The 17,853-nt window shown below is 44.0% G+C and overlaps 1 protein-coding gene across 4 annotated transcripts in view; it reads left to right on the top strand.

Annotated features, from left to right (window-relative positions):
• The window catches only part of MAP3K9 (mitogen-activated protein kinase kinase kinase 9), an 88,555-nt gene that overhangs the window by 41,493 nt on the left and 29,209 nt on the right, over positions 1-17,853 (top strand). For all 4 annotated transcript variants that reach the window (XM_043548033.1, XM_043548030.1, XM_043548032.1 and 1 more), the window contains 2 exons: positions 5,801-5,949; positions 15,950-16,125. In XM_043548033.1, the coding sequence (XP_043403968.1) occupies positions 5,801-5,949; positions 15,950-16,125 (325 nt within the window). The remainder of the gene's footprint in view (positions 1-5,800; positions 5,950-15,949; positions 16,126-17,853) is intronic.

Raw genomic sequence — 17,853 nt, 5'->3', positions numbered from 1 at the left:
GTGGTTTCTGCCACCAGTGCCCTAGTTAGGCTTGCTGGTAAACAATAATTTGCACTTATCTAGAATGCATGCCTTACTATTCTCACTTTATTTTTTTATGTTGCAGTAGTACCTAGGAGCCCCAGTCATAGACAATGCTGTACAAATACATAACGAACAGTCTCTCCAGCTGAGGCTTTCAATGTACTTTATAGACACTTAATTCTTACAACAGCCCTGTCAGGTAAAATAGATATTTATTTCCACTTTGCAAAGGGTGAAAATGAAGTGCAGAGATTGCAACTTGTACATGGTCACACAGTAAGTCGATATCAGCTGGGTCCTGTAACTACTTAACTGTGATTCCTGTCTGTTGTTTGCCACCCACCAAACATCACTACTCCTAAAAACTTTAAAAATGGATGTCCATACCTTTCTATTTGTAGATGTGGTTTCTGCTGATATCTAGAATACCTTGCTCTTGTATAGCACCTTTCATCCATGGATGTAGCTCACCTGGGAAGGGGCATGCCCAGCAAACTACTTCAATATTCAAATCTTGTTTTATAGGACATTACCCCTATTTATTCCTCTGTACATTTTCCTTTCTCCCAGCTTCTGGAATGCTCAGTTGTTTTTTGGAAACATCCAAAAATGGGTTTTGGTGGGGGAAGGGAGGAATCTCAAAGTAAACGCATCCTAGAGAGCCATTTTATTAGTGAGGAGAAGTGCAAGACCAGGAGGCCATATGGGGGTGTAACAAGGTTTTTTCCATTTTTCTCATGGAAACTTCTAACCTCTGTGTGTACTTTACTTTGATACATTTACACTTTTTACAATAAATTTTTTCTTTATCTGTGTCAGTGATACTAGCATAATGCAGGAAGTGATGTCACAATATCACCTAGCCTCTTTAATTAAATATGTACAAGATGCACCTTCAGACCAATTATCTGCCCAGAATTTTAAAATTTTCACCTGTGGAAATAGAGTACTGGAACCATTTAGATGTGTCTGACTAACAGCTTGAGAGGATTCAGAGTCTGGTATTGGATATAGATTATTCTTCTTCTTACCTTTTAGAATACTAATTTGAATCCAGCTGAGTCTGTTGTGACTGAAACAGACCATGCAATGATCTAGGTGAAATGAGTTCGTGGTAGGCAGTTCCTATCCCAATTGATAGGTACTTATCTCATGAACACTGTCCAGCTACTGTCTCAAAATCACTAATTATCCTCTGTTTGCATTCTTAACAGAAAAGCCAAGAATTCAGTAGTGAAGTTAAACTCCCCTTTCAGCCTCAGTGGTGGTCCCTCCAGGTCAGCATAGGGTGGGGAGGGGGAAGCTAGCACTTCATGCTATACCTGTTCTGAGGATAAACAGTCTCCCGGGCTCAGTCCAGTACTATTTGTCAGCATTAAATTATAATCAGTACTTTTTAAAAATGAAGTAAGATTTCATTCTTGATAGAAATGATCTGTTTTCCAGGTGGGTTTTACATTAGGAAGGTGAAGGAACTTGGCTGTGGGGTTCCATCCTTTGGATCCCCTGTCTGACTTTGCTGCTACTCGTGGGGGGGGGGGGGCGGGATTCCTTTTTCATGTTAAGTGCAGACCCTTGAGGGAGGCAGAGAAGGAAAACAGAGCACTACTGACATTTAAAAATAAAAACCAGAGAGGGAATTAAGACCTTTGAATAAGTTCAGAGACATCAGGGAAGGTGGCAGTATCACATAGCCCCTCCAACTCTCTGAAAATCCACTGAGTAGGATTGAACTTGATGTTGAATGTCTTAAAGGATTACTGGATTACTAGGAGATGATTAATTATTCATACAAATGTTGGTTCACTTGGGTGTACAGTCAGTATCATGTGGTTCCTCTTGTAATTAAAGTCCAAACAACACTCCAGAATGCTGTAAAAAGATCTGGGCCTCATCTCCTTCTCTATCTCCTTAATGGGGATAGAGAGTCTCTCCTGCTGTTTTTCCTTTCAGTGTGTTAACCTCTCCCCCCCTCCGGTTTCTGTTTTGTGACCACCAACCTTCTGCATGAGAGGGGCTGAAAGACACTGTGTGTTCAATATCTGCCAATATCGCTTCTTAATTGGTTGGAAAAGTGCAGCTTTCCCTTACCATTTGGGGCTGAGAACATTATCTCCAGAGAATTCTGAGCACCCTACAGAAGAAATGGTGACAGGATTGGGAGCAGGAATCAAAATCATGTCTCCTGCAAGCATTTAAACTCAGCATCAGATTGCTGGAATCCCATATTTGCCCATCCCCTCTGCTTTTTGAAACTTCCCTGCAGAGGGAGTATCATGTTCATAATGCTTGCCCAGCAGCACTCATAGAAGCAGCATCTGTAGAGTGAGACTGTTGAGGGAACTGGTAAATTTCATTCTGCTGCTACTCCTGGATGAGGAAAAAAGACCAATGTATGATCTGTTGCTGGAGCTGCTCCTTCAGAGAAACAAGAGAGACAGACTACTTCTTAGACAATATCCTGTTGAGCCTCTTGATACTATTTCCTTAAACCTCTGCATCTGTCTCATAAGACTGAATGACATGACAGAGCAGTGTATGGTATGTTGGGTTCATATTGCCTTCTAATGTATTATGTCACATCAGTTGCTAAATAAAAAGCAGGACATGATTCATATTCCAACTTCACATCACTTAAAAATTTCCCTTATGGCTTAAATCGGATTTGGTGCTTCCTTCCCTTCTTTTGTGTTGCTGTCAGCGATAAATGGCTGCCCTCTTTCATTCCAGAGTTATTTCAGTAGTAGGTGAAGTAATAGCTATAATTTGAAAAGTGCTGTGGGATGTTTCTGAATGAATGTTAAATAAACAGTAAATTGTGAATGGTACATCAGTTCATGTACAGTAGGACCTAGTTGTATGACATGCTCTTTAGTGTCAATAGTTGTCCAGTACAGACACATCTACTTGGTTCAATACACTTCAGGTTTTTCCAAACATGGGTGCCAGCTTGCCTGGGGATAAGGTCTGGGATGGTGTTTCACTGCCAAGCCTTTCCTTAACCACAGCATGGGGAAAAACATCTAAAAGCTGAACTTCCATAAATAAAGTTGCAGCATCAAACACTGGTTAGCTGATATGTCACCACTGCTGGCAGAAGTGCCTCTTGTGGGAGTACTCTTTCTTGTGGTAACATCATAGATAATGGTTAATGTTCAAAACCCAGTACAGCTGCTGCTAAGTCAGATTTTTCAGACCCCCTGTGACAAGGTCCACTGACTACAGTGGTGCCTCCTGCTGACCATCATGGGGATTAGTTCTGCCAGCCAGTGCACCCTCTCCAGGTGATTGCCTCTCCCATCATCTTCTCTGCCTGCAGACCTGCCTCAGTCTAAGTCCTCTTCATGACTCGGCCATCTGTATTTCCTCCTTCCAGGATGGGTACTACTGTTCAGTAGTCAAGCCATTTCCCCAGTGGAATGAGGTGAATTAGGGGACCTGGGCCCACCTAATACGCTGGGTCCGGACCCAGGGACCCTGCAGATAGCAGCCCCCAACTGGGTCTCCTTAACTTCCTTCAATGGTGCTTCATTTCCATGGGCCACTTCCCCTTGGCCCCAGCACCTTCTCCCTCTTCTCAGGGCATTCACCCAGTAAGTCTCAGCAGCCAGCCAGAATCTCCTTGTTCCCCTGGTCCCTGCCAGCAACTGTTCTGTCCAAGGTGCTACCTTTGTTGCATCTTGCTGGGAGCACAGTTCTCGCTCCTTGGGCTCCCCTCAGTAACTGGCTCTTCTCTGCCCTGTATTCCTTTGGTACTAGCTGTCTGGGCCCTGATTGGCTGCTCCATGCAGTCTCCCCCCAATTGGCTGCTTCCTGTGCAGCTTCCCTAGGCTGCTAGGAGGACTCACCTCCCCTGCTCCTTTCTGGGAGGAGGTGTGACAGGCCCCCAAGGCCTCTATTAATCACTAGGGTGTATGATGAACACTCCCTCACACCCCTACAGACCTGCCAAGTCTATTTTCCCCTCTTTCCACTGCCATATTGCCCTTTCTACTACTAGACCTGCTTCCCCGCCCCCCCGATACCTGTTTCAAGGTTTATTGCAGAAGGATTTCATAGGAAATCAGAAAATCATTTGTATTTAAAACAACAAAAAAGGCAGGGCCCGATAGTGTTTTTAAAGTCCTCCTCTTCTGTTTCCCTAACTTCTCTCATAATTTAAAGGATCCAGATATAGATTACCCAGACTCTCTCACAAGACTTAATTCAAAGAAAATATTTTTCTCCCCTTTTTCTGAAAACCCCCTCACATTTCTGAGCTATCCACATTGCATTCTGAGATTTGTTAGGCCGACTACTAGGGACCATGCTGGAATTTTTGTCAGAAAACAAACACTTCTTAGCAGGAGTAAATGGTAATGGCTTTTTTTTTTTTTTTTTTTAAATTCCAGACTCAAGTCTAAGATCTTAAGATGTAATTACTGGTGTCTAAGAACACAGTATTGTTGAAAACTGCTTGACTTTCTGCATTTCTTATGGACATTTTCAGGGTTAATGAAATCCTTAAACTAGGGTAGTACTAATGGGCATTCCTCCTTCCCATTTCATGGGGCTTATTGTCATGGAAAAAGAGAACAGGACTAATACTGAAAGTATCGCATGTCAATGTACATACTTATTTTTAGATTTATATACATGACACCTAGCTAGCCCTCTGCTCCCCATAAACACAATCAGCTCTCCACATTGCATTTTTGTAACAGCATAATTTTAAAATGGAGTGGCATCTGGTTTTGAAGTTTTGTACCTGAGTGTATGCAGTTATATGAAATTTATGCAAAAATATAATTTGGCAGGCTTATTACCCCCTCCGCCCAGTTAGGTTGTTGGGTGGATTATGTCACTACACATCCTTCTTTAAGGTTCAGTAGCATATTACAGGAAAGAGCTAGCATCCCTCCCACTCATTCCCCAAATAATCAGTACAAGTATTTTACAGAAGTGGTATAACAAAATACTTATTTCTGGAGCACCACATTTAATCATAGATCAGTCCATATCGTTAAATTGCCACAGAAGTTACTTCTACAGGCTTGTGAACCAGAATGATCAGAAAGACCACAAATTGCTCTGCCTTCAGAGCAAAAAGTATAGCCTAGCCACTTCTTTGACCTAGCCATCCCAAATCAATACAAGCATATAAAAGCTATTTCCATTTGGGAGATGGAGAGGTGCAGAAATCCATCAAGGTGTGATTTGGAATTTAAGTACTTGAAAACTACAGTAATGAGCACAGTAAAAATACTTGGAAGACTAAATTCAGTCTAAAGAAAAAATGTCCAGTCTTTGTACAGATCCACATAAAATAGAGCATGTAGCAAAATAGTCTTAGAAAGTTTAGATGGTGGAATTAAGAAACCTTTGCACAATTAAAAAAAATATTTACTGCTCAAAATGAAAAGGGTAAACTGTTTATTTAAAAAGAGTGAAACCCAAATTGTTGCTAGATTGACTGTGCTTCTGTAAACTTTGACAAATCAGGAGCCCTGTCACATCCTCAGAGGAAAGGGAGGATGCCAAAACAGGACCGCTAAATTCAGGAAGAGGGGGCTGCACAGATTAATTCTGGCCAAACATCCCACAAAATCAGGTAGTCTGTCTACAGATGTGTACTAGTCCATTTAAATTTTTTTCTTTGTTTGTAAATGTATTTATTTAGTATCCTTTATGTGTGGGGCAGTCTTGATAAATGAGAGCCATATGCCCTGTTTTTGCTTGAGGTTTATTAAAGTGTTTGTTATAGCCAAACACACACTTTCTGTCTCTCTTCCAATAGTTATGGTGTGCTCCTTTGGGAACTGCTAACTGGGGAGGTACCATTCCGAGGAATTGATGGTCTAGCAGTAGCATACGGAGTTGCCATGAATAAACTTGCCCTTCCGATCCCATCCACGTGCCCGGAACCTTTTGCCAAACTCATGGAAGGTAAGAGCCAATTGCAGTGGGAGAGAGAATGTTAATATATTTTTCTCGAGTGCTTTTGATGAGTGCCCGTTTTTGTAAGTTTCAGTAGCTCAGACCACAGAATTAGATGGTTTTACTCAGTGGACCATGTTATTACAGAAGTCAGACTGTCTGCTCTGACTGTTACTGTATCAGAAGACCTCTAGGCTACAGAAATAAAAGCCTTTGTGAAGAGGGGAAGGGGATGTTCGTGTCTTGATTGTGGGTGATGAGCTTCCACCAAACCCCCAGATCCAAATACCACCACATTGAGAAAAAAGAAAAGGAGTGCTTGTGGCACCTTAGAGACTAACAAATTTATTTGAGCCTAAGCTTTCGTGAGCTACAGCTCACTTCATTGGATGCATTCAGTGGAAAATACAGTGGGGAGATTTATATACATAGAGAACATGAAACAATGGGTGTTACCATACACACTGTAACAAGAGTTATCACTTATGGTAAGCTATTACCAGCAGGAGAGCGGAGGGTGAGGGGACCTTTCGTAGTGATAATCAAGGTGGGCCATTTCCAGCAGTTGACAAGAATGTCTGAGGAACAGTGCGGGGTGGGTGGGTGGGTGGGTGGGGGGCGGAATAAACAAGGGGAAATAGTTTTACTTTGTGTAATGACCCATCCCCTCCTAGTCTCTATTCAAGCCTAAGTTAATTGTATCCAGTTTGCAAATTAATTCCAATTCAGCAGTCTCTCCTTGGAGTCTGTTTTTGAAGATTTTTTGTTGAAGAATTGCCATTTCTAGGTCTGTAATCGAGTGACCAAAGAGATTGAAGTGTTTGCCAACTGGTTTTTGAATGTTATAATTCTTGATGTCTGATTTGTGTCCATTTATTCTTTTACATAGAGACTGTCCAGTTTGACCAATGTAAATAGCAAGGGGCATTGCTGGCACATGATGGATATCACATTGGTAGATGTGCAGGTGAACGAGCCTCTGATAGTCAGGCTGATGTGATGAGGCCCTATGATGGTGTCTCCTGAATAGATATGTGGACACAGTTGGCAACGGGCTTTGTTGCAAGGATAGGTTCCTGGGTTAGTGGTTCTGTTGTGTGGTTGCTGGTGAGTATTTGCTTCAGGTTGGGGGGCTGCCTGTAGGCAAGGACTGGCCTGTCTCTCAAGATCTGTGAGAGTGATGGGTCGTCCTTCAGGATAGGTTGTAGGTCCTTGATGATGCGGTGGAGAGGTTTTAGTTGGGGGCTGAAGGTGATTGCTAGTGGCGTTCTGTTATTTTCTTTGTTGGCCTGTCCTGTAGTAGGTGACTTCTGGGTACTCTTCTGGCTCTGTCAATCTGTTTCTTCACTTCAGCAGGTGGGTATTGTAGTTGTAAGAATGCTTGATAGAGATCTTGTAGGTGTCTGTTTGGAACCCTGACCTGGGGTATTGTATCTGCTACCCAAGATCCATAAACCTGGAAATCCTGGACACCTCATCACCTCAGGCATTGGCACCCTGACAGCAGGATTGTCTGGCTATGTAGACTCCGTCCTCAGGCCCTACGCTACCAGCACTCCCAGAAATCTTCGAGACACCACTGACTTCCTGAGGAAACTACAATCCATCGGTGATCTTCCTGAAAACACCATCCTGGCCACTATGGATGTAGAAGCCCTCTACACCAACATTCCACACACAGATGGACTACAAGCCATCAGGAACAGTATCCCCGATAATGTCACGGCAAACTTGGTGGCTGAACTTTGTGACTTTGTCCTCACCCACAACTATTTCACATTTGGGGACAATGTATACCTTCAAATCAGCGGCACTGCCATGGGTACCCGCATGGCCCCACAGTATGCCAACATTTTTATGGCTGACTTAGAACAACGCTTCCTCAGCTCTCGCCCCCTAATGCCCCAACTCTACTTGTGCTACATTGATGACATCTTCATCATCTGGACCCATGGCAAAGAAGCCCTTGAGGAATTCCACCATGATTTCAACAATTTCCATCCCACCATCAACCTCAGCCTAGACCAGTCCACACAAGAGATCCACTTCCTGGACACTATAGTGCTAATAAGCGATGGTCACATAAACACCACCCGATACCGGAAACCTACTGACCGCTATTCCTACCTACATGCCTCCAGCTTTCATCCAGACCACACCACACGATCCATTGTCTACAGCCAGGCTCTACGATACAACCGCATTTGCTCCAACCCCTCAGACAGAGACAAACACCTACAAGATCTCTATCAAGCATTCTTACAACTACAATACCCACCTGCTGAAGTGAAGAAACAGATTGACAGAGCCAGAAGAGTACCCAGAAGTCACCTACTACAGGACAGGCCCAACAAAGAAAATAACAGAACGCCACTAGCAATCACCTTCAGCCCCCAACTAAAACCTCTCCACCGCAGCATCAAGGACCTACAACCTATCCTGAAGGACGACCCATCACTCTCACAGGTCTTGGGAGACAGGCCAGTCCTTGCCTACAGGCAGCCCCCCAACCTGAAGCAAATACTCACCAGCAACCACACACCACACAACAGAACCACTAACCCAGGAACCTATCCTTGCAACAAAGCCCGTTGCCAACTGTGTCCACATATCTATTCAGGAGACACCATCATAGGGCCTAATCACATCAGCCTGACTATCAGAGGCTCGTTCACCTGCACATCTACCAATGTGATGTATGCCATCATGTGCCAGCAATGCCCCTCTGCTGTGTACATTGGTCAAACTGGACAGTCTCTATGTAAAAGAATAAATGGACACAAATCAGATGTCAAGAATTATAACATTCAAAAACCAGTTGGCAAACACTTCAATCTCTTTGGTCACTCGATTACAGACCTAAAAGTGACAATTCTTCAACAAAAAAAATCTTCAAAAACAGACTCCAAGGAGAGACTGCTGAATTGGAATTAATTTGCAAACTGGATACAATTAACTTAGGCTTGAATAGAGACTAGGAGGGGATGGGTCATTACACAAAGTAAAACTATTTCCCCTTGTTCATTCCGCCCCGCACTGTTCCTCAGACATTCTTGTCAACTGCTGGAAATGGCCCACCTTGATTATCACTACAAAAGGTTCTCCCCCCCTCCCCCCTGCTCTCCTGCTGGTAATAGCTCACCTTACCTGATCACTCTCATTGCAGTGTGTATGGTAACACCCATTGTTTCATGTTCTCTGTGTATATCAGTCTCCCCACTGTATTTTCCATTGAATGCATCTGATGAAGTGAGCTGTAGCTCACAAAAGCTTATGCTCAAATAAATGTTAGTCTGTAAGGTGCCACAAGTACTCCTTTTCTTTTTGCGAATACAGACTAACACGGCTGCTACTTTGAAACCACATTTAGAGTATTTGAAATCTAAGTCTACTTCCAAATTTTGCAGCTTGAGCCTATTGCTAGCTAATACTATTATCACTATTCTATAATCAGAATGGTCTAGTGCAGAGGTCTTAAATCTCTGGGGTGCACTGCCCTAGAGGGGCACGGCTGGGGCCCTCACCAACCCCCACAGGGAGCAGGGAGGGAGTGACTCCCTGGCCACACGCCCAGGGATTTGCCGCCAGCCACAGCTGCCAGCCTTCCCAGCTCAAGGTCCTGGGGCTCTACACCCAGCCACAGCTGTAAGCCTCTGCCCCTGGCCAAGGGTCCGCTCCTGACCCCAGATGCAGCCCCAGCCTCTGTCCCCTTGCCCCTGTCAGTGTCTCTCCCACCCCTCACTCCCCCCGCCCCGGAACCACAGCCCCACTCCCAGCTCCATGGGGTTGGGGGCACAGATAGGAGTGAGGGGGGGTGCGAGGTAAAAAGTTTGCGGACCACTGGTCTAGTGGATTGAACTCTTGGCTGGGGATCAGAAGGTCAGAGTTCTTTTCCTGCTGTGCTGTTGACTTGGTGGCCCACATTAATGTATTTTGTAATCAATGGAATAGTACCTGCTTACAGTATTGACACAATAATTGAAATGAATGCATACTTGTAGTACACCAGTTGTGAAATGGGTCTGGTATGTGACTTTTGATGGGTCACTTATCTCACAAAGGAGGGTTGTGAGGCTTAATGTGTATATAGTTCTCGTGCTAAACATCATCTGTGTCCCCCTCGATCTGGTAATGTCATACTCAAATTTTGGGGGGGATTTAAGCATGACTGACACGCTGAAAAGCCCCAGGTGGTTGAAGGTTTGTTTAAAAAAAAAAAAAACAGTTTCCAGAGGTGAGTTATAGTATGAATATAGTACCAAAGGAAGGAATAAAATCTTTTGTAGGGTGCAATTCAGGTGATGGCTCCAATGGGTTCTCTGGCTATTTTAACTCTGCAAATGTCCCCTGAGCCATCCACTCCAGACCAATTCTTAATTTTTATCAAAATATGTATATAGAAGTCTAGAAGAATGCTTAGAACTTCTATATTGTGCTTTACAGCTGAGGCTCTCATAGCACTTTACAACCGTTACAGAATTAAACCTCACAACCCTCCTGTGAGTCTGGTAGTATTACCCCCACTTTACAGATGGGGGGAAAACAGAGGCATAGAGAGGTGAAGTGACTTGTTTAGTGTCACCCAATGAGTTAGTGGCAGGGCTGGAGATAAACCCAGAGTATCTGACTCCCCCTGTTAGTGGGATAGACTTGCCTTTGACTTAAGTAGGTGTCACTGAGAGGTCTGTCTGCTTCTGGAATACTTTTGTCTCTCTCTGTCCTTTGATACAGATTACAAACACAGTTCAATTAAAAATCTAGAATTCTGTGTAATGTTTTGCTAAAACAATGAGCCATAGGATTACAAACAATGGAAGTGCAGCTACAGTACATATATCTGCATTACTACAACTATGACCTTAAGTGACAGTCCGGTTACGAAATTGGGTAACCAACTTGTCGGGTGGATGTGATTACCAAGAAACTACTGTAAATGCACACTTGAAAGTATAGTAGCCACTAAGGATGGAAACAATGTAACTTGTTCACTGAGATTCCCCTGGTCAGATACACAGGACATGCTATGGGATCAATGGGAATCCGATAGTATGCCAGTGAATTTAAGTACATCACAAAGAATGCAGTGCAGCAAGCTCTGTCTAAAAAAAGCTAATGACAGCATCGAGCAGTCATAGTTTCAGTGCATTTTATACTGACAGTGTTTCTTAGGAGAAGGATTCAGAGTTTCTTAAAATCAAACGTGCGTGTTGGTGGGGTGGAAAATATTGGGAGGTGTGAAATATTTGAACCCAATACCATAGAATAAGGGAATAAGAAAGCAATCACTTTCCTCCCTCTTCTTCAAAATTGTTTGTCAAAAACACCATTTCCCTTCTTGGTGAACTCTGGTTCCCCTAATGCTGATTTTGCTTTTGAGTTACTGCCCTGGTGGTCTTTACTGAGATGACAAACCTGAACTTGCCCTCTTCAGAGAAAAGATTTGTAAGTTACAACTGTCCTCATTAGTGCAGATAATGACAGTTCTAGGGCTGGGAAAATAAAAGCCATAGACCACCTGCATAGTTATCAAGCTCACTCACTCATGCACTTGGCTGGTTGCAGTGCTTTGTTTTACACTGGGTCATGTTTGCTTTGCTATGCTTAAAAAGTGGGATAGAGGGGCAGGGATTATGCCCTTGACAATTTTTCTGTATTACCCATCATCACTAATTGGTCAGCATCAGGGAAGCTACGAAGCAGTTTTGGACATCCCTGGTTCTGCACATAGATATAAGAGGCATCTTGTGAGCCATAAAAACAAAAATTTTCATTCTGTGTTGCTTTTGGGACCCAGATGTCTAAAGAACAGCGTCCTGATGCACAAAATCTCAGTACAATAACTCCTCACTTAGTCGTCCCAGTTAATGTTGTTTTGTTACATTGCTGATCAATTAAAGAACATACTCGTTTAAAGTTGTGCAATTCTCCCTTATAAAGTTGTTTGGCAGCCGCCTGCTTTGTCCACTGCTTGCAGGAAGAGGAGCCCGTTGCAGCTAGCTCGTGGGGGCTTGGAACCAGGGTGAACCGGCAGACCCCCATCAGCTCCCCGTTCCCCTAAGTTCCCTGTGCAGCAGCCGCCCAGCAGGCTATCAATTGCTGGCAGTTCAGCTGTCCCTCCCCAACTGCCATGTGTTGCTCCTGCGCTCTGCCTTGGAGCTGCTCCCCCAGACTCCTGCTTGCTGTGCCGGGGGGGGGCCCTAATGTCAGGGTATCCCCCTCCCCCCTGCTCCTGCACCCCACTTACCCCCATCTTCCACAGAGCAGGGGGATGCACGACAGGGCTCAGGACGGCGGGGGGGAAGAGCTTCCTGGCAGCAGCTGCCATCTCATCTTGCTGATTAACTTAAAAGGGCAGTGTACTTAAGAGTCAGCTTACTTAAAGGAGCAATGCGTGTGTCTCTCACACACACACACACACACACACACGGTGTGTGTCTCTGTCTCCCATGCTATCTCCCCTCCCTCCATTTGTGCTGCCTTGTAGAGTGTGAGGCTACATTAACAATGAGTTAACCCTTGAGGGCTCAGCCAATTGCTAGTTCATCATTTAGCAGTAAGGCATCCTCTGGGGAAATATCCCACCCTCTGACTTCACCACCTCAACCAAGCATCAATCATCATCGCTGTGTACCAGTATTAAGTTTTAAACAAAATTTATACTGTGTGTATGCGTTGTGGCAGAGCTCCGACCTTGTCCCCATGGGTCCCATGCTTCCAGGCGGTTTATGCTAGCTTCAGAGGCTCACTGCAACCCTCCACATAGCCCTTCTCTCTCTAGTGCCAGGGGATACAGTCTACTGAGCCCTTTTCATCATAAGCCAGCAAGGAGGCTGGTGAGAGAATTCCCACAGTTTCTGTTGCTCCTACGGCCTTATACCAAAACAGTTTAGCCTCCTCTCCTGACAGGGGCCTGTTTTCCCCTCCCAGGAGGTGTTTCTGTAATGGCCTGTTGGGGGGGAACCCGGGCCCGCCCTCTACGGCCCAGGGGCCCTAATTGTAGTAGCTGTTGGCAGCCAATCTTTCACTGCCAGAGTTGCTACATTTCCCTGGGCCACTTCCCCACAGCTCTCCTACTTTTCCCTTACCAGTGACTTGAGGGTGTCTTCATTAACCAGCCCTTCAGCTGCACTTGCTCTCCTCTGCCTGACTGGAGTGAGCCCTTTTACAGTATCAGAGGGGCCTTAATTAGAATCAGGTGGTCACATTAGCCTAATGGCCTCACCTGACTCTTTGCAGGTTAATTGGAGTCAGGTGTTCTTATTAGCCTGGAGCAGCCCCTGCTCTGGTCAGTCAGGGAACAGAAAACTGTTAATCCAGTGGCCAGTATATCTGCCTTCTGCTACTTTGCTGTAGTGCGCGCTGTCCGGGGTCCTCTGCTCGGTGTCCCCGTCCGGTTCCCTTCGTTTGACCCTTTGACCACACTCCTGTCCCTGTTGTTCATTAGTTGTCCCCCGTAATTACTTGGTTTCCCAGGTCCTGTGGGTCTCCCCCTTAGGCTGGGGGGGGATCCTTTAGCAGTGGGCGAGCTTCGCCCGCCCACTTCCTGGATCCCAATAAGGCTACTTTGCTGTACCCAACTGGCCTGGGTCTATCAAAGTGTGTGTGTATATATATAGTCTTTTGTCCTAACCCCCCATTTACATTAATTCTTATGGGGAAATTGGATACATTACAATTGCTTAACGTCGTTTTGCTTAAAGTCACATTTTTTCAGGAACATAACTACAATGTTAAGCAAGGAGTTACTGTATCAAAATTCCCAAATGGAGAATTGCAATAATTTCAAAATAAAAAAAATGCAAAATCAAGATCCCAGCAGAGTCAAAAGGGATAAGAAATAGGAGTTCAGACTAATCCCTGGTGTAACTGTTAAATGAATAGAATTATTGCAGGGATGAATTTGGCTCATGATGTCTTCTAATCTAACTGGCAATTTTAAAATTATAGAGCATCAGTAGAATGTTAATGTTCTTAGAATGTTCTAAACTTCCCTTTTTATGGGGGAGGGGAAAAAAAGCAGGCAATATCCCACTTTCTTGCACAACTTCTCTTGGTCATGTGGGAAGCCTGTGCTTCAGCCCCTCCAGGTACTGGTTAGAAGGGATGGTTACATTTACACATTGGGAAGGCCCTCTGCATTACAGCATCTGTATCTGCAACTGGGGGGTTGAGGTTGTTGTACTCTGCCACCTCTGGGACTATGGTCATGTGATAGGCCTTTCCTATCTGACTTCTTGTTGGGGCTTGGCATGAAGGAGTTCTCTAGCATTAAAGGGAATAAGTGTATGACTCAGGCAGGAATCTATGGAGACTGCACTAGGAGACAAAATGTAGAATGAGCAACTAACATTTGCTGAGGAAGGGGGCCTACATTTGAGGTGAGGGGGTGGAATGATTGGGATTTTCCTCATCATGAGAGTTTCAGATCCTCCACTTAACATGATGGTATCTTTAAAAGCAGGATCTTGGTAATTTAAGAGTTTGGGATTTTATTATACCCCATTCTCTATTTAATCTCTCTGGCCCACATTGCTATAGTACCTGAGCATCTTTTTTATACTGTTGCCTGTTAGGAGCTGCTAAGAATTGTACATGTTGTGGTAAGATGGTGCCTTAAATTCTGTATTTTGGGAGCTATATAATAGAACAAGTTACTGCATTTTGAGTTCACGTTTTGAAACATGGCAGCTCAAATCTGGTTTAGATTAAGTGGGAAAAGTTGCTTGTTCTTTGCTCATGTAAAACAAACAAACACAACACAACTTGTCATGTATATTGCAGATGAGAATTGAAGATCTATAGGATATATTTTTCACTGCAAGGTTAGCTCAGGATCTTACTCAGTTGTTGCCCCTCACCTCCCTTTCATCCACACACTCAGCCCTCTTAGCTGAGTTAAGTGGTTCTTTCAACCTCAACTAGCTGGCGTGTCTGGGAGTATAGGTTAGAGCCCAGCTTTGCTTTCACTCAAACTGGTAACCTGCTCACTTTGCAGTGAGGTTGCAGGCTAAATCACAAGAGTGCTGATAGTCCTTCAAGCCTTCTCACAATTCCGTCTGTGTGCAGGAGGACAGATGAGTTCTCCTACAATTCACTTGAAAAGAATCTGTGCTCTGCTAACTGCAGCAAAAAGATCTGAGACATGCTCACAGAAGTCACAGAGAGGCTGGGGACAGATATTAATACCTGGTGGTAGGGGCCCCCCTGGTGAGGGCCTTACATGCTAATTGCATTTCTTGGGGGGAAGGATAGCTCAGTGGTTTGAGCTTTGGCCTGCTAAACCCAGGATTGTGAGTTCAATCCTTGAGGGGGCCATTTAGGGATATGGGGCAAAAATTGGGGATTGGTCCTGTTTTGAGCAGGGGGTTGGACTAGATGACCTCCTGAGGTCCCTTCCAACCCTGATATTCTATGATTCTAAGTCCTAGCAGCACAAATGGGGGAGCACAGCACCAATGAGGACACAGTAACTTGGGTATGGCTTTGTATTGTGGCTGCTCACAACCAATCTAGGCTAATTTAAGTACCATTCACCCAATTAACTCTGCAGTAAAGTGCAGAAGAAGCTTGTACTAACCCTTGCTTCTCTATGCCGAGCTGTGCTCTCAACAGCAAAATCAGTCTCTGTTCCATAACCACTTAGAGTTTTAAGCAAAGTATTTGGGGAAAATATTTATGCTGTGTGGTTTTTAACAAGCTTGGTAGTGTAGTTATCTATAAACTGAGTCAGTCTCTAACAATATTTTATTTATTTAATATTTATATTTCAGTAGCATTTAGAAGCCACCAAATCAGGACATATTTAAAATGACAGTCCCTGCCCAAAGAGCGTAGTCTACAAGAGAAGACATGAGGATGAGGTTGGGGGATGGGAGAGGCAGGGTAACAAAAATGTGATAGTGCACAATTCTTAGCCAGTCAGAAGGAGTAAACACAACTTGCCACCTGCTTAGTCTCTAACCTCCTTATTCTGATGTTTAACAACTTGCTTGCTTTTGTCCTGTTTTAGACTGTTGGAATTCTGACCCACACTCACGACCATCTTTCGCCAATATACTAGACCAGCTCACTACCATAGAGGAGTCTGGCTTCTTTGAAATGCCCAAAGATTCCTTCCACTCCTTGCAGGAAGACTGGAAACATGAGATCCAGGAGATGTTTGATCAGCTCAGGGCCAAAGAAAAGGTAAACAGGGAAAAACATTCCACTCTCATGTGATCTTGGACTGTGATCTTGTCTAGTTTCACAGCCTAAACAGTATCATCTTTGTGTGTTGGTTTCTTTTACTGGCATTTTTAATATGTACATAAAGGGGTTGGAATGGGAACAAAATAGGTTGTAGTACTCTTCCATGCTGTGTCCACACCTAAACCTTGTCCGCTTGTGACATCAAAATGAGAGTCCAGTCACAAATACTGAAGATTTTCCATAATATGGTAGTTCCTCTCCATTTTTCCATGTGTCACCTGGCAGTGAAATTGTTCACAATCACGACAAATACATTATCATTAGGCTTATATGTCAACACCCAAATAATATGGAAGAGGCAGTTCACATTCTCAGAGCTATTGTTTCAGGCTGCCTGAAAATTCAAGCAAACATCAGTATTGGTTACACGATGGTCATCGTTTCAAGGTTTTGGTCACAACCACAAGGGCTAGAGACTTACATTTTTTAAAAAAATTATATTTCAGATACTGGAGCACAAGGTACATCTGTTAACCCAATTTGACTCTTTGTAGGGAATTAGCTCAGCTCATCATGTAATCGGGAAGCTTTTAGAAATGTCAGTATGCCTGTGTTTTTAGGGGTCTCTTGACATAATCATGCTAGTAATGGTATTGACCTCTTTCTATCACCAATCATACAAGTTTCCCACTTGATTGATTTAGTTGGTATGGCACTAAATTTTTCAGTGCTGTTCTAGGTGTCAGTTACACACGTACACTTAAAATGTACTGGATTTGGCCTGCACCATATGGCCTGCAGTATCAGTGACCAGATTGTGACACATGGAGCCTCTAATCTCTGTCCTCCCCAGGCTCTGATCTTGAGACCATAGGGATTGTCAACAGGCAAGAGCAACAGTAAAGACAAAATGGAAATAGCTTCAGAGGATGGATCAGTGAGAAGAGAAGCTCAAGTAGATAGAGCTGTTGTACCCTGATTTGCCCCCTCCCCATTGCAGGAGTTCTCAATGTGTCTGGAACTGATGCAAGGCCAGGGGAAAAGAAACACAGCTGGTGGCTGGCTCACTTAAAAGCTATCTGCCTTCCATATACTTTATGGTCTCTGCTACAAATAGTCATTGGAGTCACTGAAGCAGCTATCGCCCGGCTACTCCCTACCCCGTTTCCTCTGTTTTCCTGGAATTCACCAGCAGGTCCCTTTGCCTTCCCTTTTCCTCCTTCCCCTTCTCCATAGTAGCATTGAGCTCTCTAGTAAGTGTAAGAGAAACGCTGGGTGATTGAGTGTGGCAGCAGACTAAGTGGAGACAGCATTAGAGGATAGTAAGGACAAGGGGATGTCCGCCACCAAAAATAAAGGATGCTCAGTGAATGGGGGTGGAGTTCTCATGTACTGTCGGAAAAGTGAACATAAACTGCAGCAGCTCTGTTACTGCCCTCGTAGAACATCTGCTTACTATGGTCAGTATAAAAAGGGGGGATGAAGTCTCCATCAGTGTATTACAATGGAGTGACTTAATATGTCCACCAGTTGGGCTGGTGGATATATGCCTAACCAAAGTTAAGGGAACGATGAGCTTATCTATAATGAAAATGTTAACGGTCAATTTGCTTTAGGCTCAAATGTTGATTTACGGGTTGAGTGAGAAGGGGCTCTCTGTTGTTTTGTGTTTTTTTTTAAACCAGCCAAAAAAAAACAAATCTTTATGTAACTAGGAATGTGTTA

Source organism: Chelonia mydas, chromosome 6 (assembly GCF_015237465.2).
Source record: "Chelonia mydas isolate rCheMyd1 chromosome 6, rCheMyd1.pri.v2, whole genome shotgun sequence".
Classification (NCBI taxonomy): domain Eukaryota; kingdom Metazoa; phylum Chordata; order Testudines; family Cheloniidae; genus Chelonia; species Chelonia mydas.
This window is presented reverse-complemented; position numbering and strand designations above follow the sequence as displayed.